Source organism: Rissa tridactyla, chromosome 1, assembly GCF_028500815.1.
Source record: "Rissa tridactyla isolate bRisTri1 chromosome 1, bRisTri1.patW.cur.20221130, whole genome shotgun sequence".
Lineage (NCBI taxonomy): Eukaryota > Metazoa > Chordata > Aves > Charadriiformes > Laridae > Rissa > Rissa tridactyla.
The window spans coordinates 68,623,324-68,648,588 of record NC_071466.1 but is presented as its reverse complement, the minus strand read 5'-3'; the positions used below and the strand labels follow the sequence as shown (position 1 = coordinate 68,648,588).

Sequence of the window (25,265 nt, the reverse complement as noted above, 5' to 3'; positions counted from 1 at the left end):
CCTCGTGTGGCAGGGAGCCCTCACTGCTGGTGTCTGAGACTAAGGAATATATGAAGACTATTTTCAGTGGTGCCTGGCTCAAGCTGGAACACAGGAAGTTCCATCTCAACATGAGGAAAAACTTCGTTACTTTGAGGGTGGCAGAGCACTGGCACAGGCTGCCCAGAGAGGTGGTGGAGTCTCCGTCTCTGGAGATATTCAAAACCCGCCTGGACGCGTTCCTGTGCAACCTGCTCTGGGTGACCCTGCTCTGGCAGGGGGGTTGGACTAGATGATCTCCAGAGGTCCCTTCCAACCCCTACCAGTCTGTGATTCTGTGATATTGAGTGCCTGAAAGATTACCAGAAAAAAAAAAGAAAAGAAAAAAGGAGTGGAAATAAGCAATAAAAACATTCCTGTCCATCACTGCTCTGCTTCCCACATGTCCCGTTCGCCGTCTGCATGCGTGGAGGGCAACCCAGGAGGACCATGGCCAGAAGGAGCAGGGTCTGCGAGCACTGCTGCAGACTGAGCTGGCGCTCCCCAAATCCACTGCATGGACAGACTTAAGGTTTGATCCCACAATGAAGGATAAAAGAAACATCTGCTGCCAGTAGGAATCTGTCCCATAAGGAAGGAATGAAAACAGCATTGTCAAAAGCACAAGGAACTACCCCTGCTACAAGGAAAGCCTTTTCCTCTCTGACTTAAATACAGGTTTAAAAAAAAATAAGGATTCATTTCTAAATAAAGAACCTGTCCTATTGACTTGAGGGCTGAGATGGCAGCCCGGGTCTGGCTGTGGGAAGCGCGGTGGGCTCGGGCAGGCTGGAGGTGCTGGACCACAGGGACTCTGGCTCTGGGGACGAGGCTTCTGCAGAAGCTGCCTGGGCAGTAAATCCTGCTCCTGGCTCCCATCCGGAGAAACTGACACCTGATTCCTAAATCTGGAAAGAGTCGGCAGATTGAAAGTATCTTGTTCCTCTAGAATTGTATGTGGGATGGCCAGCATAATGGAGAGGGTATTCTTTTATGCGAAAGGAGGGGAATCTTGGTTTTACACTGCATCTTCTTTATTCACCTGTCTGCGTAACTGGCAGTTTCAAGTGGCTCTGGTTTACGGGGCTCCACACTTTCTCTTAAATTAAACCTCTTCTGTGGATGTCAAGAAATCACCGTCTTTGACAAAATGAGGATATTTTTAGAAGAACTTCCCCTCCTGCGTCACTCAATCTGTGCATCAAACTAAGTATTGTGTGGGGTTTCTCTAAGTACATAGGAAAGATATAACTGGACACATCCCGATGGTCTCCTCAGTTCCCACTGGTTACACAACTGTAATAGATGCCAGTGGAAGCTTTTCCTCGGCAAGAGCGGAGGGCAGGGATCCTCAAGCCCAGCAACACACACCAGCAGCCGAGAGAAGCAGCTATATAGAAGGAACAGTATATGTTTAACAGGTGGAAGATTCCTCCTTAGGCAAGACTGTAGGCCTTGGTAAAAATAATCAATAAACAGATATTGTTAGTGAACTTATTCCAGAAGTAAAATTATCTGCTGGAAATACTATAGACTGTGGGGATCTACTATGTTACTGATCTTTCTAATAATTTTTATAAAAGCTCGCTGTTCTGGTTACTGTATCGACATAAGATATAGGGATGCCAAAGTAAATATAAAATACAGAATAAAAAACAACGTCACTAATTTGCTTTTATGTTTAATCATATATACCACTTTAAAATAATCCAGTGGTAATTTAAAAAAAAAAAAAAGGCTTTCATTTTTAAATTGGATTTGCGTCCGCAAATGACGGCAAAGGAACAGGCTGAGCCAGGCACCGCTGGCTTCATGCGCACACCCAGTCCCCGTGGTGGCAACCCACTCACCTTACAGTTAGACACCTCTGCAAAATACTTCACACCATGGAGCCTAAATAGAGCTCCTGAGCAGCTAGAGTTGACAAACAGAATGCCTTCATCTTTCCAATTAAAGGAATTAAGAGTGGAAAGAAAAGCAGGAGAAGATGAGACAGAGGGATGAGGCTGTTCTCCCTCCAGCCCGCTCTCGTGGTGTGTAAAAATGTGTTGACAGTGGCACCAGAAACACGAGTTGGTGCATTGGAAGTGGAAATGGGAACATTTCTTAAATGCGCAGTGAGCTTGCTTGTTTGCGTTCAGTGCTCTCTTGCTCTTCTGCCTTCACATAGCCACCTTCTCTTCCCTCCTCTGAGCAGATTACTGGTGTTTAGAAGACCTGTACCGGGAGCTGGTAAAGCGCTACGTGGATGCTATCGACAAGCTCTCGGGGAGGCGGCCAGATCCCGCTACCATTGAAGGCTGCAGAGAATTAAAGCCAGACAACTACCTTCTCGCTTGGCACACACCGTTCAATGAAAAGGGTACGGTACCACTTTCCATCTATAGATCCTGGCTTAAATAATGCATGCTTTCGGTGTTTGTGGCTGTATGGAAATTGTTTCCTTTTTCCCCCTGACATCAAAGGCTACTACCCTTGAAACGTTTCCATGTTTGCCTGAGGATGGCAAGAGATCTGCCAGGAATTCCTTCTGTAGGGCACTATGTCCTCTCGTAAATGAACCCTTCCCTCTTTAACATCTATTTAAAGAGACTTTGTTCTTGGCTCTGTGCCTCTGGGTCCAGACCTTTGTCCTTGAGTTTAATGGTTATTTTAAGAAATATTTTCTGACATTTCTCGTTTAAATATTTGTAGTCTTGGATCTTTTCAGTGACAACAAATCTGAAACAAAAAGCCATACCTGTGAAATGCTCTATGCGCCAACATGTTCACTGGAGGGAAAGCAGAGAGTTGCCTCCAGCTGGAAGCCCTGCTAACAACTATGACTGTTTTGCTGATAATCCCAAATATTCTTAGCCCCTTTTCCCTACCCATGACCCCCTCTTTCTTGCTCTTTATGATAATTCCATTTTATGATGAATTGAATTTCTACTTCAAGTTAAACAGCGCACATGCAGCTATGTGCACACACATACGCATATACCCATCCAGTGCAATTAATCTTGAAAGACCGTAGAGACACCACATCATCGTCATCATCGGAGGAGGAGGCAGTAGAGCTGGATGGCCACAAGATGATGGCAGCTCACGCAGGCGTTGCGCTGTGTCGGTGTGACGCTCTGCCCCTGCAGTACGTATTGGCACCGCTCAATGGCATTGCATATTGATGCAACATCATGGCAAAGGCCCGGTGGCACAACGCCATGGCTATTGCCGGGTCTCTGCAGTCTGTTTTCTCTGACACAAAAAGCAGCATCCCTCGCTCGGCCCCCGCTCCTCACAACAGCTGCTGGGAGGGAGAAGGATCCAATCCCCGTTTATTCAGCTCACCCCACTATCAGGCAGGCAGATCTGAGAGAGTGCCCCTTTGGCAGTTGTCTTATGTTTTGTGATTGACAGTGAGTAAAATTTGGACAAAATGATTGTGGGAGCTGATGCTGGCCCTGAGCAGCTCTCAACACCTCCAGCAGTGGATCACGGCTGTTCCCCAATCCATTGCTGTGTTGGAGCCGCATCTCTTCTTTTAGCCTTCCTCCTCACCAGCTTTCCATGATGAACTATTTGCTCTTGGGATACTCTGGGCTAGAATGATCTAAAATTAATTCCTGCCTTGAGGCCTGGCAGCTAAAACCTTCCTTCTCCAACTGGTCTGACAAATATCATCCTGAAGCCTCAAGAAGCCTTTTTTTTACCATGAGAGCAAAAGAACCAGTGACCTGAGGTGGAGATGTTCAGCCTGCCATGGGACCTGACACTGCTATGGACATAATTAATTAACTTTTTAACTGAATTCTCAGAAGTTTTTTGTCAAGACAAAAACATTCCATGGGCATTGAATGCCTAGCAGTCAGGTGATATCTTGGATGGGCTGGAACTAAAATGCTATTTTCTTGTGGGCATTTTATCTTATCTCACTTCTAGCAAGAATTCATGTGCCAGCCTTCACGGACCAGTGAAATCGTAGCTTAGGTAATTTTGCATTGTTTATATGAAGCTCCTCTGCTCAAATTCATGTGGGTATAGTCAGCACACTGAGTTCTTAAGTCAAACTGCCCTGCGTGTCTCTTTGCCACCTCATGTGATGCTCATTCCCACACTCATTGCAGAGGTACCTAAATTATGTTAAAGGCTGGTGAGATTCCTGACCACCTGAAGGCCTGCCCAAAGCTCTGTAACACCTTCCGTTTTAAGAGCTTGTTTCCAATTTATGCCATTGATAAGCTCGAGGCTGCAATTTTCAGGGTTGAGAGTTTGCCGATGCTTGTCTGTCATCATTTGTTAAAAATTTTGATGCAGATGAGTCTGCTGTTTCTGAGATGTGGTAAAAATGTTTTGTTCCACTACTAAAAACTCAAACCGTTCAGAAGAGACATCTCTGACATAAGGTGGTACCCCTTGAGCCGGAGATGTGCCTTCGGAGCCACGGTGAAAGTCCAGTCAAACGGCAGCTTGGCTCTACCTGTGTCGCGTGCGTTTCAGGCTGAGGCAGCCACATCCAAGCTGGCCTTTATTTGCAGCTACTGGAGCAGCTGTAGGGCTTCCTAGTAGCACTTGAGGACAGGGCCTTTTTGCTGGTGGCGTTGCTAGGGGAGCATGAAGAAAAAGTATGAGTTAAATGCAGAAAGTTGGGAGCAAAAAGGAAGGTTAAGCCACAGAGGGACGGCAGATAAAGGGGCCAGGCTCTAAGTTCTCATGCAGGTCTGTAAGACACATCCTCTTCAGGGCTTGGCAGCAAGTAAGCTGATCTCTACAGATGCAGAGCAAAGAAAAGGACACTGAGGTATTACATACTAAGAGAGAACATCATGCAAGAATGAAAATGATGTAATAGGGAAATGTCAACACAGTTTTTGTGAAAAGAAGTGACACATCAGAAATATATTAGAAAGCTCATGAAGTAACCAAGAAAGAGGAGGAAAAAGATGTGAAGGTGGTCTGTTAGGATTTTCAAAAGATGCTCAATAAGGTCCCTCATCTGAGCCACTAAGCAATGAGGCACTAAGTTGCTACAGGATGATGGAAAGGTTCTCCTGAGGACAATCAACTAGTCAAAAGACAGTAAATAAAGAGCAGGAGCTTGCAGTCTGTCTTCTCCATAGAGAAGGAGATCTCTGTGCTGGACCTCTGTCCAATGTGTTGACAAACGCAAGTGTGTAGTGGGTCAAAAAATTCAAAGGTAATATGACACAGAGTTGTGGAAGAGTTGCTACTGTTGCACAGTAGCAGAACCAAATGATGCAGATAAATGAAAAGTCATACATGTTGTGGGGGGGGCGGGGTGTGGGATGGGACAGGACATGACACACAGAGAAAACTCAGTCTCCTCCAGCACAGGAACTAGGGACCTCAAATGAAAGTGGCAGATCATGAGTTCAAAGCAACCAAAAGGAAGGACTTCTTCACACAACACCTAATTAAGCTGCACGACTATTTTCCAATGCCAATTTGCAGATGCTACAGTTTGTGTGAGTTCAAGAAAAAGCTGGACAAATTCACCCAAGGTAAATCCTTCAAGGGTTGTTAAGCAGAAAGGTGAATAACCAGCTGCCTTCTGGATCAGGGAGATAAACTGTCTTAGTTTGTTTAGTTAGCTTAGTTAGTTAGTTAGTAGCTTAGTTAGTACAAAGGGGCAGTGTCATTGTACTTTACCTTTTCTTAAGTGTCCTCTCCATTGGCCACTGTCAGATGTGGTAAACTAGGTAGACCTTTAGTCTGATCACAGAGGACAGTCCTTATCTTCTTACACATGTTTCTCACCTGTTGCTTGGACTATTCTTGCTGCCCCTTACTTCATTGATTCAAGTGGTAGATACCGAGACGTGGGAGGTAACAGCCGCTAATCACTTGAAGGCCCGTCTAGGCTTAATGTTACTCCATGCAATGGAATTTTTTCTTACCAAGTTCGCTTGTCTAATTCTGCAGAAGGTTTCAATATAAATTCCCAGACTGGAGGAACACAATGAAGTTGCAAATACAAGCTCTTTCAGACCAGCAGTCAGATTACTGTAGTGTATCCTCCACTTTGGATATACTAAGAGATGTTATTCAGTTAGTAGCTATGTGTAGCACAACACCCTTCCCTCCTGGATAATTAGTACAGATTGTGTCCTTCGGATGAACCAGGACTGCATAGTGAAGATGACTCTCATCTTCTGCTCTATGGCAGCAGATGGTTTAATGAGGAGTTCAGTCTTGCAAGCAGGAGAAGATATGTTCTCCCAGTTAAGCTGACTGGTACTCTGGAAGACTGTGTTTCTTTCCTGACTTTTACTTGTGGTTTCTGTGTGATTTGAGGCATAGGCATACAGTTTTATCTGCTCCTGACTCCTTAACAACCAGGCACTACAGCTGCAGTAGATGTGAGGTACAGGAGCAATCCCACTATTTGCAGAACAAGTATCCAGCCTTTTCATGAGGAGCAGTGGCCAAAGGTGTTCTGGAGAGGGCCCCTTTCATTGCTATCAGGAAGGTTACCAAGAGATGAGGAAGCAAGCTCTGAGCTTGCAGGGAATAAAATGGTGTTTTGCAAAACCTTTCATGTCACATTTATCAGGTGTTTGGCCTTTTGGGGGAGAGTTATTGCAGGCAAAATTTGCACATTAGTCTCTGAGGTGGAAGCGAAGAAATGTCTTCAGCTAACTGAACTAGATCACCTAACCAGGGTGCTCGCTCAGGATAGCTGCTCTCTGGGGAGAAGAGCCCTTCTCTTGAAATTCAGACCCTCGTTGGTCTGTGTTGCACCTGGACAGGCCAATGGGTGGCTTATGTTAGTTTGGCTCAGGCTTCGGTTTGTCTTGAAGTAAATCTTCCTGCCATCTCCACTACCACACTTTCATCACAGTCACAATCTTGGGATGCCCGAGCTGGTGCCTCTTGGGATGACACTAAATGGCAAGTAGTGCTCCAAGAGAGTCCCTGGTGCTCTGCACCCACAGTGGGCACAGCCCAGGGGAGTGGCTGAGGGCTCTTCTCAAGATAGGCGTCTAAAAGCCCTGACCCTGGCTCCTCGGCATCTGCTGCTTGAATTCACTCTAATGAATTGCTCCTACTATGCCATTGTATTGGCTAATGGAGATATAGCCTTTCTCCACACTGCCTGTCTGGGAAAGACAGGGAGACTGCTCCTGATGCAGGTTCCACGGAGGCTAAAATTAGGTGGCATAAATATGCCCCTTATCTTCCAGGGACCAAGTAGAGAAATGCTGATTGCTCTCAGCTATACCCAAGGTCACTGGGACGTGTGACTGAGCAAAGACAGCGCTGAAAAATGCCAAGTACTTTGAAAAATCGAACCCTATCCATCTCAGGGTGGGTGCCTGCAATGAGTTAATGCTTTTTTGGGCACTGGCTCACCAGCTGCAAAGGGGAGATAATCACCTCATTGGTGCCTTGTGAAGATAAGCTCATTAAAACTTCTGTGGGATCCTGATATTACTGTGATAAGTACTGCAGAGAAACTCATTAGCAAATTTAACTCTCCACTCAAGGAAGTGTTTAAAAGTTGAGCACCTGGTTTCATGCACTCAGTGCTGAGGATTAAAAGAAATAGTGAATTAGCTATTCAATAAATAAACTCCATGCTGCACAAGGTAGAAATTCCCAAGACCAAGCTCAGGAAGCGCAGGCTGTACCATACTGAGAGTGCACACATGCACTGACTTCAGGTCACACGGGAAACCTCCATTCTGACATTGCCTAACTTTGGAGGATTTGGCTCTGTAGCCTTTAGTTTCTTTTTGGACACATTATTTCTGTATGTAGCAGAAACTATTTTGTGAACTACCTGTGGGGCTCTCCAGGATGAAACGTGCATTAAAATTGTGAGATCAACTGTGATACTCACATAAAGTGTTTTAAATCGTGTGCTTTCAGCATGAAGACTACTCAAATAAGGGCATAGTAAAAGTGTATCTGTTTCTCAAACTTCTGTTTCCAGTGCTGGCGTCTGGAGCAAGCAAAACAGAGGTGTCAGCCAAGAATGAGTAAAGATGGCACGAGAGTATGAATCAAGCAAGTGCTGTGAACAAGAGAGTGTGCTGCTTTCTGAACCTACTACGCTCTTTGTAGCACTTGAGAATATTGGGATGTACCTGTAAAACCGGAACGTGTAGAAGCGAAATTCCTCACAAGAAACTTTCAAAACTTGTAACTCACTTTGTATGCTAATTTCCCACTCCCTAACAAGTTCCCACACACGAGTTGAATTAATAAAATGCGCTTGTTTCGCATTTCACCGACATATTTGCGTATCATTAGTCTCCTTTTAAATGCTTGCATTATCTTTTTACTTTAGGTTCTGGATTTGGAGCAGCCACAAAAGCCATGTGTTTAGGTATGCGATACTGGAAGCCAGAGAGGCTGGAGTCACTCATTGAAGTGAGCATTGAGTGCGGACGAATGACTCATAACCATCCTACAGGTAACGCCCGCTGACGTATCGGCGCGCTGAGGTCCCTAATGATGCGTTTCGCTTCCACGGGGACTAACATCGCTCTTGTGAATTCACCTGGTTAAAATGCTTCTGCTTGGCAGACTCCAAGGCCTTGGTTTGAATTTTGCTTGGTTAGTATGTACCTGTATATATTACTTATGTAAGCTTATATATTTGCTTGTATAGTATATACATGTGTATATTATTTATGTAAGCTTACATATTTGCTTGTCTATTACACAAACAGCGGCCTCAGGCATAGGAGCCTTCCCTCCTAGAATCCCAATAACTAAACACAACCCATCTTGTCCAAAACATATTCATGTCACTTGCCCTGATCAAATTTTAGGCTTTGTGTACATCTAGGTGACTCACTGTTATCATGCAAGTTTATGGTTCAGGGGATAATAACATTTTTCTCTTCACAGGTTTTATCGTATCCAATCACTGTAGGTAAAGGTAGAAAGCCAAAAAAATCTAATGCCGCATATTTTAGGACACAATCTGAAGCATTCTCTAAACAACATAAATCAGTAGATTTAATGTTTTGAATATTTAGGTCTGTCATTCTGACAATTTTATGCTATGTAAGCGGGTATTCATTCCGCCTGCTTTCGACAGCAATAAATAGAACCATAATGAATGGTGACATGTTCAACATGGTCAGGGCTTTGAAGCAGTCAGAAAAGCCATCAGGATGGCATAAAATTAGAGGAAAAGAATTCAAAGCAAAGCAGAAAATACCATTAAGCCTATATATAAAGTCCATGGTGCATTAGCAGCAGTAAGACTGCTTGCAGTTCTGGGCCTCCTGCCTCAGAAAGGACTTACTAGAGTCAGAAAATGGCAGCAAGGAGCATCCAAGTCATCAAACGCCTTCCATAGAGGAAGAAATTACACCCAGAAGGAGTTTTCAGCTGGGAAAAGAGTGGCACAGTGGGGAGGTGGGAAGGAGAGAGGTAGAAGGGCCACCACGGACCTCACTACCACCCTGAAAGGTGCCAGGGAAACCTCAGTTGTGATTCTCATAACTCAAAGACAGGGGAAACCCAATTGACGTGTCAGTCAGGGCTGAAACAAACAGACAAAGGAAATGCTTCCCCGTGTCGTGCATCGTTAAGCCGCAGCCCTCGCTGCTGCAGGCAGCTGCAAAGTCCATGGGTACGCCTGGGTTCAAAAGGGATCAGGCAAGCGGATGAGAAGGGCTGTTGCTGTTAAAAGCAATTGAGCTGTGTAATTAAAATTGGCCCTAAGCTAGTCCAGAAGCTCTGGGGAGCAGAGCAGCCAAACCAATTAGGCTCATTCTGTATTGGCATTAATAAGCAGAGCCAGAAACCTCGGCTAGGGCTTGCTTTCTTCCCCGGTGAGGGGCAGGAGGCTTCGTGAGGTCTGCCAGGAGTAGGGCAATAGCATCAGGGGGATGGGGCTACCTGGGGAGTGGGCAAGAAGAGACTGCCAGCCCCTCAAAACCTTCTGGGCATGACCCAGCCTCTATCACCCTCTTCACCACCCATTGCCCCCTGCTAGCTCTTTGCTTCACCCTCTAAACCCTCTGCTGCCACCCTCACGCTGAAAGCGACACTCCAGGATCTTTACAGCAGTTGGGTTAGGTGCCGTCTATCCGAGTGAGACCCTTTGAGCTGTTTTTTTAATTCTTTCTGAAAGCATCTGTTGGATCCTGTGTCAGACACACCTTTGGCCTGACCCAGTATTGCAGGTCTTATGGCAGAGAGAATGAGTAAACCTCTCTGCTGGACTTGTAACCTCCTAAAATAATTTGGTTTTACCTTCAGCAAAACACACAAAGTTCATGCTTACCTCTATGCATGAGTGAATGCTTTTGGACCCATGCACCGAGAGAAACACACGCATCAATACTTTGCTCACCTGGGGTTTATTTCAATGACTGAGTTGTTTTCTTAACCTTCTTTTGCACGTTGCACTGGGTTGGTTTTGTTGCCTTTGACAGAATGCCAAGAGCACAAGCAAATACCAGAAATGATCTCCTCTGTTTCTGACGTCATGGAAGCGTTGAGCGCCCATTAACAGAAAGTTCATCTTAATTATGTTTGTATCCAAAGTGGAAGACTTAGCTAGGCAGGCAGACAGCATGTCTTACTTGGACAATTGCCTCTGTCCTCTAAGGGGACATGGCCTTGTCCCATTAGAGGAAAGAAGCAATTGTCCAAGTAAAGCATGGACTTGTCCTCTTAGAGTAAAATGAGCCAGAAACAATGTTAGATCTAACAACCACAGCCCTTGAGCTGGATGACTCTGTAAGCAAGGTGATACAGCCTGTAATCAGATCACTTTGTGCAAGTCAATTATTTCACGTGACTTCAGTTAGAAGATTTTCAGTATTACATTAGTGGATGATGTTTATTTTTGACCCCTACATCAATTTCTGTCATGTTACACCACTGAGAACAGAAGGTCTCTTCTATGTAAAATAAGTTGTAAACTAGCGGGCACCGCACATCAGCCAAGAATCTCAACGTGCCATGAGCCAGCCTGCAAACAGGCAGACGTAGGTTATGTACGTTCATTAATTTACCCAACAGCCTTCAGGCATTCCACTAATGATTTTATGTAGGGTGTGACAAGGATGGGAAGATCCCAAACCGCGCCTCAGTAATCATTGTTGTCTATGAATTCCAGGCTTTCTAGGGTCCCTATGCACAGCTCTCTTTGTGGCGTACGCAATACAAGGGAAACCCCTTGTGCAGTGGGGAAGAGAGATGATGAAGGTTGTGCCGATGGCTGAAGAATACTGCAAGAAGACCATTCGCCACATGGCAGGTAATGGGTCTGAATTGAAAGAGTTATTTTCTTAAATGTATGTTTGGCTAGAAAAACACTGACGAAACATCACTCCCCAGTCTCTCCATTTTTGCTGCTTCCGCCCCTCTCCCATCTCCGTTGTGCGTCCTCCTGCTTTTCTGCTCAGCCTGTAAGCTCTTCGCGGGTGACACTGCCTTCTTCTACCGTCCGTTAGGTGCCTGGCATATTGATGGCAAAAATACAAAGAGAAATAGCAATGATAATGCCCTACTGCACAGATTTATTTTTAGGAAGCCTTCAAAGATTGCTGGGCAGGGGGGAGGGAGGAAATGATATTCAGCAGGTTATTAGGCAAACAGACTGCTGAGATATGAATTATGCAGCTCCCTTCCATCAATTAGCACAGTCCAATATTTTCCATAAGAAAACACACTGACATTCCTCATTTTTGCCAGGAGAAGTTCCCCTGCAGATGCCTCCTGACTGAGAGTTAGCTTTTGACCGCAAATTCAGATTTGACTTGTTGCTTTTGTGAACAAACATATAAGATACAACCTGTTGTATCCTTGTTTTAAAACAACTGAGCGTAACGCAACTACTGAACTTGATATTGCTCCTTTACTAGTGCGTGTGGTCTTCAGGGCAAAGGTATTTTAGTCCCCTCTTGCCAGGGAGTGAACCATTTGTAATGGTGAGACCTGTTGTGGACAAACGAGTATCATTACACTAAAACATCGAGGAAAGAGGTTTTTCTGTCTGTCTCAAAGGATGGCTGTTGAGAAAGACTGGATTCAATGGAAATCTTTACTCAAGAACACTCGGGAATAAAGATTTACCTGGGAAGGGAAGCTGCTGCTTTAAAATCTGAAAGGAGCCCCAGGGAGCCTTCCTGAAAGGCCCTGCGTTTTCGTCTGCGCCTCATTGCGCACCAGGATTTTTTTAGCCGAGACCTATGAGGAGCAGGTGCAGGATTAGTGTGAGCGAGCTCCTCTGTGAGCGGCTTTGCAGCAGGTCCCTGTCACTCCACCCCAGCAGGAGCCCTCGGCGTGGAGGTATGCGCGCTGGACTCCTGAGGCATGCTCTCCAGCTAGTGCCGGTATTGTTGAGCTTCGTCCTATTTTGGTAGGGGGAAAAGTCTCCTGCATTAAAGTTAAGCTCCTTGGCTGGTGAGATGCACGGCAAAGAAATCCTGCCAAACAGAGTCCTCCAGTTTTAGAAAACTCTTTTTTAGCTGCGTTATCCCCCGTGGATAACAAACACGGTATTCGGTCGCAGAGGGCTCGACTCAGCAGCCCCCTCTGATATTCAGTTGTGATTACTTGCCAGATAGTCCCATGGACCTGAATGTGACCGTCATCTCAGGCTGGGCTCAAGGGATGGGGCAGAGACTTGCTAGGGCTAGTGGCATGGGATTTCTGACCGTGCTACAGGTCGGCCACACAACCAAAATTCTCCTGCAACTCCTTTGTTTACAAGCCTGTGCATTGGAATAATGACACTTCATTGCTTGTTGAGATGCTACATAGAAAACATTCATTTTCGAGGCATTCTTGGTTTATAGTCATGGGTGAAATAGGGGAAAAAAAACCCACAACACAAAGAAAGAAACCTCTCAGGTCACCTGCATTTTTAAAAGAAGTCTTGGAACTAGCTGGTGTAACCAGGATGCCAGTAGTTTACTTCAACCAACAACACTGTGTGATTATTTTTTCTCAAGATGCTCTCCTTGGCCTGATGGCTGTGAGTGCACTTTCACTCTGTTTTTCTAAACACTCCCCTATTTTTAGGGTTCTAATGAATGGCTTCCCTGTAATCAGGCAGAACTGGGGCATGGGCTCAGGAAAAGGGCAGCTGGGCATTCCCAGGCACACAGGGCCACGTGGTTGAAGGCTCATCCCTGTCTGGGGCTGGGCAACCGGCAACTTTGTGAAAGTGTCAGGTCCTATAAGGCAGCTTGGATTTTTTACCGTGGAGTTGAACCGCTTTAAAAATCTTAATTGCCAAAGAGGGTCACCAGTGAATCTCACTGATTTCTAATTCCTTACCCCATCGGCTTCCCAGGCTTTTGGGGGTTTCACTCAGGCCCCAATTCTGCAGACAGGTGCGTATGTGTGCGCTTAACAGGTCAGGGTGACTTATGCGCTTCTTTAAGCTTTTATAAAAAGGTTGAACCAGAGCATTGGATTGAAAATGTGCTGAATTTGGTAAGATTATTCACACGTGCAAAGTTAAATGTTATTAGAGGTGCTCTTCCTAAAGTGACAGAAAAAGGAGAAAGACCTGTGGTTCTTAAAAAAGGCCTATTTGTATGGACACAGATAGCAGATGTGTGTGTTATTTATCCCTTTTACTACATTTGATATGTATTAGAAGCAAATGGAAACCTTAGTCTTTCCTATCTGCCTTTTCCTGAAAAAACACACAGAAATACTGTGAGAATGGAACAGAAATACTAGAGAAATTATGTGAATAAAAACTGGTAACTGAGGTAAGAGGCAATTTGTATTTAGGACATGCAAGCATTTTTAGTTACTCTTTAATCAGAATGAAGGAATATAGGAATTGCCACAGAATTTATTTTTTCCTTTCTTTTTGTTGACTCTTATCTTTTCCGTGGAATGCGCCTCAGTAAATTCTCTAAAAATCTCATCTTGATGTATCTTAAGGTAATGTTGATATACCATAAAATAGCATAAGATTCTGAAAATAATTTCTTCTTTCTTTCACGTCTTCTGTTTCCAGTTAGAAGTCCCACTTCATATTAAAATGCATACTTAGTACATATGCCCGTTTAGAGTATGTTACTGTACAATACCCAATTTTTCAGGTCAATCAATACTGCCATTTTCTTTAAAATGTACTAAAGTAGAACTGAAAATGTTGCCGAGATGAAATGCCACATCACCAATTTCTTTTGCATTCAGAATATCAGGAGCACTGGTTTTACTTCGAAGCCAAGTGGCAGTTTTATTTGGAGGAGAGAGAAATCAACGAGGAGAATCAGAATAAAGCTGTCTTTCCGGACAACTATGACGCAGAGGAGCGAGAAAAGGTAACTGCAACTTCAGAAAGCGCTCGGAAAGGCTCCGAACAGAGGTGTATTTTCAAAGAGAAACACCAGTATTTTTCAACTGTTTCCAGTGCCAGAACAGTCAGGAAGTCTTTAGATTTTTTTCTAGCATTTCAAGAAAGAAAAAACAACTCGCATCCTTGGCTCAGGCATGTGTTAATGTAAAAAAGGAGTTGCCCCCGGTCCTGCGGCTGCTGCAATGGGAGGAAACGGTGCAGAGAGGCAGACTTAGTGCTCAGATGTGTTGAGGCCCAGAGCAAGTACAAAATTTAAGCCACGGCTATTTGAGGGTTGGAAAAGGCAAACGTCTCGCTCTCAAGAAAGCCTAATGGGGCTGTGGCCCGGGTCCCACAGAAATCCCCCCGAGTGCTAGGAGCTGGACTTGGATATGGTCCTTCGAATAGAAGACAGCCGTCCTAAGCAATGCTCTGCCAACACAGGCTGTGCCCAGGCTAGTTTTAAGTGTCTCGAGAGATGGTGTTTCACCACGTCCCACGGGATACTATTTTATAGCGTACATGATCTTGCCTTTGCCTCATGACTTCTGGTTGTATCTTATTAACTCAAGAGAAATAATGTGTCTTCTTCCCTGGTGTTTACAGCTTTCTGATACGTGCTGGCACCTCTCAAAGCTCTCCACTTAGCAGCCAAGCAATAAGTATGTGGTTCTTGTCACCTTTTCCCATAAATCAGTCCTTTTTTCCAGACTATTAAAGCACAGTTCTATTCTGAGAAGTCACTTTGTATATTTTTAGGTGCTCTTCTACACAGTGAAAATTGTCAATGGAAGATAGATTGACTGTGGATAATAAGAAATTGCTTACTCTAAACATAAAGAATAGCTCTCCTCCTAGTTTTATTTTATTAATTCAGTGCTGTGAGCTTGTTCCTAGTTTTTTGTTCCTTCCAGTTCTATGGGAGTCTTAGCAGAGCTTTAGGAGAGATCAAACTCAACAGTATTTCCCCATGATCATTTCAAGAAAGAACTGCATGAATTCCTAATGCAGAAACAAAATTGACCTTCGTTGCCCAAGACCAACTAGTTTGGCCTATTGAGCTATTTATTTTGATACATAAGAAAGGAAAATGTTGCTTGACGCTCAAACTCCACCACCAGCCAGAGGCCACAGCCTGACAGAAGCATGCTTGTAGCCATGGAAAGAATAAATGAGGAGGAGGTAACCATCCTGCCTGTCTGTTTCCCAGGAGTGTTTTCCTTTGCACTCCCTCTAAACTACCTGGCCACTTGTGTCTGGAGGTATAGCTAATTGCTTTTGTACAGGCAATTAATAAAGCACCAATATCTGGCACTGCTCTTGCCAACAGATGTATACACATTCCCGCTCGACCAGGAACACCCTTCTGCAGGCACATACCCGCTGCAGAAGGTGTGAAAGTGAAGCCCTTGAACTTGGCTTGGATTGATCTGAGTACATTGCAAAGGCAATTTCCCCCTTTCAAAAAAATTACACCTCAAAATGCTAAGCAGCAAAGACTACATTCTGTATAAGCAGGTATACAGCTTAAATTTGGGGATAACTAGAAATGTGGGAATAAAAGACAAATTACCCCTTCCTGAATGTATAAATACAAGATGGGCCAATGTAGGATAAATATTTTTTCAGTAATACGTGTTTGGAACATGCTAGATACGCAGCAAATAGGCATAAACTGCACTGCACTTGGCATCAGCTTTGCTTCTGCAAACAAGTCATAGAATCATGGAATCACAGAATGGTTTGGGTTGGAAGGGACCTTAAAGACCATCTAGTTCCAACCCCCTGCCACGGGCAGGGACACCTCCCACTAGACCAGGCTGCTCAAAGCCCCATCCAGCCTGAACTTGAACACTTCCAGGGATGGGGCATCCACAACCTCCCTGGGCAACCTGTTCCAGAGTCTCACCACCCTCACAGTAAGGAATTTCTTCCTAATATCTAGTATAATTTTCCCCTTTTTCAGTTTAAAACTGCTACCCCTCATCCTATCGCTCACCCTGCTCACTTTCCCAGGCTGGACACAACATGTGTGACAAAACGAGAGAGGAACCGAACCAAAGTCACCCAGGCCAATTAGACTCTGAGGACCTTGTCCCCTTAAGACGGAGTTGCTTAAAGCATCACTGAGAAAGGACCCAGAAAGGGAAGCAAAATGGATGGAAGGGGAGTGCTAGCTAGCAGTGGGTCAGCTCCTGGAGGGTGAGGAAGTCAGAGGCAGCTGTAATTACTGACTACAGGGGTTTAAAGCAAAGAGGGGAAGTGTGAATTACCTCCAAGGCTTGGCAGCAGCTCAGTGCCTTCAGCAGGAGGGAGTATGTGTTGACACCTCTGTCCATGCACTCTGCGCTGCCGCTTCTTGCCTGCCCGCCCGAGGGAAGCTGGGCTGGTGTCACACCGCAGGGCTGCACCAAGGCGCAGGACCTGAAGGGAGGTGGCGCTTTTGAAATGTTTGATAAATGCAGCCTTGGTGCAGTTAAGTGCCTCCAGGCTCGATCCGCAGGACAGCAATCCCTAGTGTAGAGTTGTTTCAGCAAGGCGAGACGACACCAGACGCGTGCAGAGCATCAGTGTTCCTAAACGGCTAAATGGAGCGACACTTGAGCTGCCTGCCTGCGCACCCAGAATAGCACCTCCACGCTTAGTCCTCTTGCCTTTGGTAGTATTACACAGAATCACAGAATGGTAGGGGTTGGAGGGGACCTCTGGAGATCATCTAGTCCAACCCCCCCTGCCAGAGCAGGGTCATCTACAGCAGGTTGCACAGGAAGGCGTCCAGGTGGGTTTTGAACGTCTCCAGAGACGAAGACTCCACCACCTCCCTGGGCAGCCTGTTCCAGTGCTCTGTCACCCTCAAAGTAAAGAAGTTCCTCCTCATGTTGAGATGGAACTTCCTATGTTCAAGTTTGTGCCTGTTACCTCTTGTCCTGTCCCCGGGCACCACTGAAAAAAGACTGGCCCCATCCTCCTGACGTGTGTCAGTACTGCTCCACCAGCATCCAAAACACAGCAATAAGGCCAGAAAGTTTGCATGTGTCCGAGGACAGCATAAAGACATAAATAAACTCTCTAGATTGAAAAAAAAAGAACCAAAAAAACCCAAAACAAAAACACCAAACACCAAACAAAAAGCAAGCAGCAAAGTGAAGCTGTAGTCCAGCTCTGCCTAGTTTGATGTACGTGCAGATAACCACAACCAGGTAATGGCTGAGGTGGAAGTGAATAGGCAGAAATGCAAACCCTTCATATGTGTTGCAGAAGCCAAGAGCCAGCCAAGCAGCAACAATTCAACTTACCATCATGTAACTTCAGGGAATTAAGCTGCCCATTTCCTTTAAAGGAAGGTATTTTTTTTTACTATAAGTTTATCACTATTGATTTCATTTGGGGATTTCAGACAGGAAAAAGTGAGCTCTGGAGGTACCTCCTCTTAGAGAAAATCCAGTTTTCCTTTGCAAACCTAGATGTGGGGTTTGGATTTTTTTTCTTCTTTTTTCTCCTGGGGAAGAAATGTTTCTTACATTTGCAAATTATTTTCCCTCTTGTTCAATATACGCTTGTGGAAGAGGCGAAAAAGGGTTTGTCAAGACATAGTCAGAGAAGGGGGCTTAGATTAACATAGTCTGAAATTGAGCCCCTAAAGAAATTACTGAATCAGAACTTTTTCACCCCCCATGTAAAACTTGGCTAATTAAAACATTTGCAAATGTGTGACAAGGGAGTTGAGAATATTTCCAAGAGGCAGAAAGAGGACTGACAAAGTCAGTCCTCACTCATGCTAATTTTTTAAATAATAAGGAATTTCTGGGGTGTGAACTTGGAATCTCTCTGGATCTTCTTTTTGGCATTCTTGGCTTGCTTAAGTCAAGCCAAGTTCTTGGCCTGCTGAGAATTTGGTGCGTTAAGTTGGGACGAAGGCTTATACCTGCCCCTCAGGCATCACCTGGGCTGTGGTGGCTCCCCTGTGCCAGGGGCTATTCCCACCTAGCAGGGGAGAAGCCACCCCCGGCACAGCCCCACATCCCCCTTTCAAGTGCCCTACCCTGACACCGCTGTCTCTCCCGCAGACGTACCGGAGGTGGAGCTCTGAAGGCCGGGGTGGGAGACGAGGCCACGACGCCCCCATGATTGCCTACGACGCCCTGCTGGGCTGTGGTGGGGACTGGACAGAGCTCTGCAACCGCTCCATGTTCCACGGAGGTGAGGGCCCCGAGAATCCCATCCCGCTCCCTTGCCAGGGGTGTGGGAGAGCCCTCCTAGCCGTCTGCTGCCACTGTTGGCCAATCTGCCATGCTGCCCGTTAAACCTGCACCCCTGGTTTTACACCCTGAACCCCCTTCTTCTGGCGGCAGCTGCCACACAAGGCATTTGCACCACTTTTCAAATGTTGCTCCAAGTCTTACAGTTTTGAGAGGGGCATGAAAAGTAAATCCAATATGCCTTAGTAAAGGGCTGGCATCTTCCCCTTCCAAAATCATAGAATTGTAGAATCATAGAATAGTTTGGGTTGGAAGGGACCATTACAGGTCATCTAGTCGAACCCCCAGCAATGAACAAGGACATCTTCCACTAGACCAGGTTGCTCAGAGCCCTGTCCAACCTGGCCTTGAACGCCTCCAGGGATGGGGCATCTACCACCTCCCTGGGCAACCTGTTCCAGTGTCTTATCACCTTCACTATAAAAAAATTCTTCCTTCTATCTAGTCTAAACCTTCCCTCTTTTAGTTAAAGCCATCACCCCTTGTCCTATTGCTACAGGCCCTGCTAAAAGTTTGTCCTCATCTTTCCTGTAGGCCCCCATTAAGAACTGAAGGACCACAATAAGGTCTCCCCAAAGCCTTCTCTTCTCCAGGCTGAACAACCTCGACTCTCTTAGCCTTTCCTCATAGCAGAGGTGCTCCAGCCCTCTGATTATTTTTGTGGCCCTCCAATCATTTTTGTGGCCCTCCTCTGGATCCGCTCCAACAGGTCCATGTCATTCCTGTGCTGAGGGCCCCAGAGCTGGATGCAGTACTCCAGGTGGGGTCTCCAGTGCCTTTGGCAATGCAACCTTTTAACTGCACATAGTGAAACCAAAAGAGCTCACGGCCCCTTGCTGCAGAGCCCTACAAACCCGCAGGCACCGCATGGAACATCAGTGCCACTCACCATGGCTAGATGTTTAAAAAAGCATGCAATGCAATGCCGTGCTGTTAACGCTCTTCAACCCAGGACATTTGCCATGTGGCAGGGACCCCTGCAACTACTCTTCCCTCCTTTTTCCCTAGTGATGGCTAGCTGGTTGCAAGAGCTGTTGTGTTGGAGTGGACTTTCCCCAAACAAAATAAACTCCTAGCCCAGGAGGGCACGCTACAGAGGCGTCACCACATCCTTGCCTTGGTGAGGTGTCACCATATCCTTGCCTTGGTGCCATTCTCTCCCCTAGGGACCCTCACCTGGTACCGCCAGAGGCAGGACACAGGGTGGCGAAAGCCATCAGGACTGACCCAACGTGCCCCCACTGCGCTCCATCACCAGCATGGTATTTCCTCCCCTGTGCAGCGCCGTTTTTGGCTGTGTGTGGGAAGCTGACTCTAAGGGACCATTGCAATTGTGCTTAAACCTGCAGGAGAAAGCGCGGCTACTGGGTCTATCGCCGGCTGTCTGTACGGCTTGGTTTACGGCCTAAGCAAGGTCCCCAAAGGCTTGTACCAGGACCTGGAGCAACGGGAGAGGCTCGAGTACTTGGGCGAGAATCTTTACCGACTATCCATGGAGGAAAAGTAAAGCGTTTTCTGCCATTTTCTCTTTCTATAAAGACTATATCAAACCCTGTAGATAACTGACTGCCGTTCATAGTGAAGGAATTAGCCGGGAGTTAGTCTGACAGGCTGTGTGTAGATCGTGTGCAAGCAAAGATAGCTGAATTATTCAAGACTGGTTAGATATTTATGGTCTTTGTGGTTTTTTTACAGATGTAAGGATTTGTGAGTATAAAGAGTGCTGCTTAAACCAGTGAGATGATCTCAAATGGAAAAAAATAAATAAAACCTCTTTTGATTGATTTCAGTCTAACTTGCTATAATACCACTTCCTAAACAGCTGTGACCAGTAATTACACATACAAAATTAATTTTCGGAACTAATGCTTTCCTGCAAAACTAATGGTAGCACCCACTTATGGGGATATTCTCTGTATATTTGACAATCCTTTCACCACTGCTGTCCCTCCTTGTTCTCAAATCTAATGTGTCTGTGACACTTGTAAATCTAATGTCTCACGGATTAGCTTTTAATGAATCGCTGATCCCTGCATCAGCACTGTGGTGCAAGGTATTGTTACATTAGAAGCTTCCAGAAAAGGAAAAGCCAACACTAAAAATACCCCCAAGGAGCAGCAAAGCATCGTTGTGTCTAAAATTTCTGAATTACACTTTTATTTTTCTTCAGTCTTCAGAACAAGCTTTTTTTTTTTTAAATATAACTGGCTGAAATATTTGTAAATAAATTAATCATACACTATTTTCTAAGCATCATTCTTTATTTTTAGATTGAGCAGATTAGATGTTGCTGTATCAGTATCAGAATTTTTGGCTGAGGTCTTCAAGCAGTTGTAACAGATCACCAGTCAGGCTGTGATGCATTTCACAAGTCTGAGCACCACAAAAACCCCATGAAAAAACCAATTACAACTGCTTTACCTTTTTCCTTTTTCCTCTTTCCTCTTTCCTTTTTTCCCCTTTCCTTTTTTCCCTTTTTTCCCTTTTTCCTCTTGTCTTGCCTCACCTTGCCTTGCTTCACCTTGCCTCACCTTGCCTCTCCAACTTCTTTTTCTTTTTCTTTTTCTTTTTCTTTTTCTTTTTCTTTTTCTTTTTCTTTTTCTTTTTCTTTTTCTTTTTCTTTTTCTTTTTCTTTTTCTTTTTCTTTTTTCTTTTTCTCTTTTTCTTTTTCTTTTTCTTTTTATTTTCTTTTTCTTTTTCTTTTCCTTTTTTCTTTTTCTTTTTCTTTTTCTTTTTCTTTTTCCTTTTTCTTTTTCTTTTCTTTTTCTTTTCCTTTTTTCTTTTTCTTTTTTCTTTTTCTCTTTTCCTTTTTTCTTTTTCTTTTTCTTTTTCTTTTTTCTTTTTCTTTTTCTTTTTATTTTCTTTTTCTTTTCCTTTTTTCTTTTTCTTTTTTCTTTTTCTCTTTTCCTTTTTTCTTTTTCTTTTTCTTTTTCTTTTTCTTTTTCTTTTTTATTTTTATTTTTCTTTTTATTTTCTTTTTCTTTTCCTTTTTTCTTTTTCTTTTTTCTTTTTTCTTTTTCTTTTTCTTTTTCTTTTTCTTTTTCTTTTTCTTTTTCTTTTTCTTTTTCTTTCTTTTTCTTTTTCTTTTTCTTTTCCTTTTTTTCTTTCTGTTTCTCTTTCTCTTTTTGTTTTTCTTTTTTTTTCTCTTTTATTTTTCAAGAAAACCAACAAACTACGATTCAGTTAAAAGTTGCATACAGCAGACAAAGTAAACAGTAGACCTTGGTGAAGGAGATTCTGATGCACCTGCAGCAGCATGGGCACAAATCTGGAATCCTCAATGAAATGACACAGAAGAAGTGAGCACAGCATTTGTTCCCGCTGTTTAACCTTATGTTTTACCTCACAAGTTCAGAAACTGAGGTCTACATAGCACTTTCTAATCTTCACCCTGAGTGATTGCCTATGTGGTGTTGGTTTCTCCTATCTTTCTCCAGCTGCTGAACTGCATTTTAAAAAGATAGCTAAAAATACATAAGTACTTTCCTACCCCTTTTTCCATGTAAACAATTGCTGCAATCGTCACTGGGATGCTATGTGGCAGAAAGAGGAGCAGGTGATCCTTGTCGTTATGAATAGCAGCCTGCATGACAATATCCATATGGAAAGGTTTTCCGTACTATGAGCTACTTCAAACACTGTTTGAGCATGTTGTCTCTTTGCAGCTTCGCAAGGTGCTTTCTTGTTTGCTTTGGAGATGTGTTAAACCAAAAGGAGTATTTGTATCAGTAGCTTTTGATTTAAGAGAATACCAAGACTTTCTAAAAACATTCCTTCTAGTTTAGGATGCCTCTAGCATATCTGTAATAAAGTCAGCAATAGAGAAGAGAGAAGAACATATCCTGCATAAGGTAGGATTTTCTCTAGTACTTTGGCTTTTCCTCTTCCTTTAGAAAAAAAAAATCACCAAAAAAAATGGAGAGCTTTCATAACTGTTCCCACTTTACCTTCTATCCAGGCTGGGGAAGACCAAGTTTGTTTCAGAGACAAATAAGATAATATAACTTAACAGGTGGTTCCCAAAGACTGAACTTGTAGAGCACCATTTCTGCAGTTGTTGAGGTGAGCAGCGTGTTGGCCATCATTTCACTGACAGCACTAAAAGGGTCCAAGTGTTGTCCATTGGACCAAGCAGGTTCAAGCACTGGTCCAAGCAGGTGTATTGGTCCAAGCAGGTAGAGCTGCTCCTGGTTGCCTTCCTTAGCTACAGGCAGCTCTTTGAACCAAATTCCATGCAGAGCTGGGGAGCGACGGAGATGACCAGGGACAAGGGGGCCTACGGGATGCAGCATCTCAAGTGTCCCAGCTCGTGGCCATTTCCCCAGAGCCAGCCAACAGTGAGGCAGAGCAATCCATCAATCTCTGGCAGCTTCAGCAATTTGGACAGTGTCTTCCACTTTTTCTCCTGTCTTGTGATGAAGTCTCTGTAGTAGTGCCTCCTCCTGCCCATGCCCTGTCCTGTCCCACAGCAGCTAGTCCTTCGGGTTGCCAGGCTGTGCAAAATGGTGGTCAGATATTTAACAGGTAATTCAGGATCAAGCGGCAGGACCTTCTCTTCTCCACACCAGAGACAGGAAACCAGAAACTCCTTCAGCCATATGCGTATAGCAAATGCCAGGGGATTCCACCACCCACTGCTGCTCACCAGCTTCCGGAGCCCTAACAGAGAAGAAAGGCAGGAGTGTGTTGGTGCAGGAGGATGTGGGCAGGGCTGGGGGAGAGCTCCGGCTCCTATCCCTCTGTCACAGCCCGTTGGCTCTCCTCTGCTCCATGACACAGCAGTGGCTGCTGCAGAGGTTTCCCTGGGACGGGCCAGCCGGCGGGATAGGGTTGCACTGCCGCTCATTAGCATATCAGGCTGTTGCCACCCTGATGCTGCCATGATAAGTGTCACCAAGGAACCTATAAATAAATAACTAAGCTGCCTGTCTTATGCATCTTAATTATCCGTGGGCCAAGAAGACAGGAAACTTCTGAAGGTGTCCTTGCGTCCTCCGGAGGTCCAAGCGGTCTGTTCTCCAGACACTGAAAACAATGCAGCAGTGCTTCCAGAAACCAGCAGCACGCCGAGGCAGGACCACGCACATTAAAAACAGTGGAAATCAGCATCTCTGGGGCAGTGGGGCAAGGAGGCTGAAGTCCACATTAGGCCATTTCACAACCTAAGGGAGGAGCCCAAGTATCCACCTTGTCATCCGGTGGGAAGTGACTTCTGCTGGCGTGGGGTTCCCCCTGCCTGTGCATGGGGGGTACCTGCCTGGTTCTTCCCGGCCATAGGTGTTTGTAGTTGATATAGAGATGACTCTATATCTTTGATAGGTCACATAGTTTAAGAACAGCAGGATGCAACTTGGCAAAAGGTGGTGAAGAAATATTAGGGATGATGTCTTGGCCTGTTGAAAATTGTGGTCGTGCTCCCAAACCTGAGAAACCCTCCACCTTTGCCCTCCTTCCCCAAGGCAGAAGTATAGTGCTTTCCAAGCACTGGGACAACACAATCTCATCACTACCCATATTTTCTATGATGGTCTCGGAATTTAGTGTCATTGTACCATAGCCCTTGCACAGAACGCATTTCAGATTTGCACAGTCGTGACGCTGGTTTGCAGGTGCAGTCATCTTGGAAGAACTGCAGATGCCCTAAAAAGGTGCCGTAGCTGTTTGCTCATCTGCTACTGCTTGCTGGTGAATATTGATCAAGCACTCAACCCGTGCAACACGTCTTGGTACAAAAGACAATGCAGCGTTCCCACAGATGTCACTTTTCAGAAGGCATCTTATAAGAATGCTCTAACATATATTTTACCAAAAGCATAAAAAGAAAACTCTGAAGAGAGCTCACTAATAATATATATTAATGAAGCTGTTTGAATTTTATATCTCATAAGTGATTAATTACCTTGACTACTTGTAATAAAGAGGGTCTGATCTTCTTCCCTTCACAATCAATGGTAGTTTGGCTATGGTGACCCACTGAAAGCAGGACTACTCCATATTTTACTCTGGCCGTTTATTGTATCCAAAAAGTAGTCCAGAAGGGAAAGGTAAGCAGGGCATCTGGTTCCACTGCTGTTCTGAGAGATCAGAGATGACACTAACTCATGCAGGTTGAGATGGCCCTATGTGTGTTTCTGAATACACCAGGCACTTCTTAGGGAGGAGAGGAAAAAGTCTTCTGCCATGGCAATGTTTCAGTCAAAATATCAGCAGACTGGCTATAGGAGGGAAAGAGAACCAGGATATTTTTAGTCTCAATTATACCCTGAATTCTGTTTTTTCTCTTTATTTTGAAAATTCCTGTACTTGTGACAAAAAAGGATCTTGGTGTAGCACGGGAGCCTTGCTTCCTTGGCTGTGGTCAATTCAGTAAAGGAAAGGGTAGGTGTTACCACATTGTGCATGTGGGAGCGTGCACCTGTGCTATGCTGAAATGTGGTTATTCCCAATCAAAACCTACGAAGCATTGTTTGTCACATTAGACACAGGCCAGTTGTCACGCTTTTTTCTTTTATTGGCCTTTAAAAATATCTACAAAGTCATTATAAATAGGCCTTCTTCCATTCAAGATGGCAACTTCATCCCACTGCTGAGGGATGTAATTTTCAATATGTGCACTTGAAATGCAGCCAAGTGGAAACCAAATGTCACTACCCAACTGGACGAGGACCAGACCCCCACTTTGCAAACAGACCCCATAATGTCACAGTGCG

At 44.7% G+C, this 25,265-nt stretch overlaps 1 protein-coding gene across 4 annotated transcripts in view; it reads left to right on the top strand.

The window, feature by feature from the left end:
- The window catches only part of ADPRHL1 (ADP-ribosylhydrolase like 1), a 45,862-nt gene that overhangs the window by 6,632 nt on the left and 13,965 nt on the right, over positions 1–25,265 (top strand). The window contains exons 1-7 of one of the 4 annotated variants that reach the window (XM_054185247.1): positions 6,206–7,771; positions 7,955–8,175; positions 8,312–8,437; positions 11,108–11,248; positions 14,155–14,282; positions 18,364–18,496; positions 19,905–20,058. In XM_054185247.1, the coding sequence (XP_054041222.1) occupies positions 8,341–8,437; positions 11,108–11,248; positions 14,155–14,282; positions 18,364–18,496; positions 19,905–20,058 (653 nt within the window). In that variant the 5' untranslated portion in view covers positions 6,206–7,771; positions 7,955–8,175; positions 8,312–8,340. Of the gene's footprint in view, positions 1–2,215; positions 2,381–6,205; positions 8,176–8,311; positions 8,438–11,107; positions 11,249–14,154; positions 14,283–18,363; positions 18,497–19,904; positions 20,340–25,265 lie in introns of those variants that run through there. The other 3 variants (XM_054185069.1, XM_054185340.1, XM_054185160.1) reach the window with 3 other exon arrangements.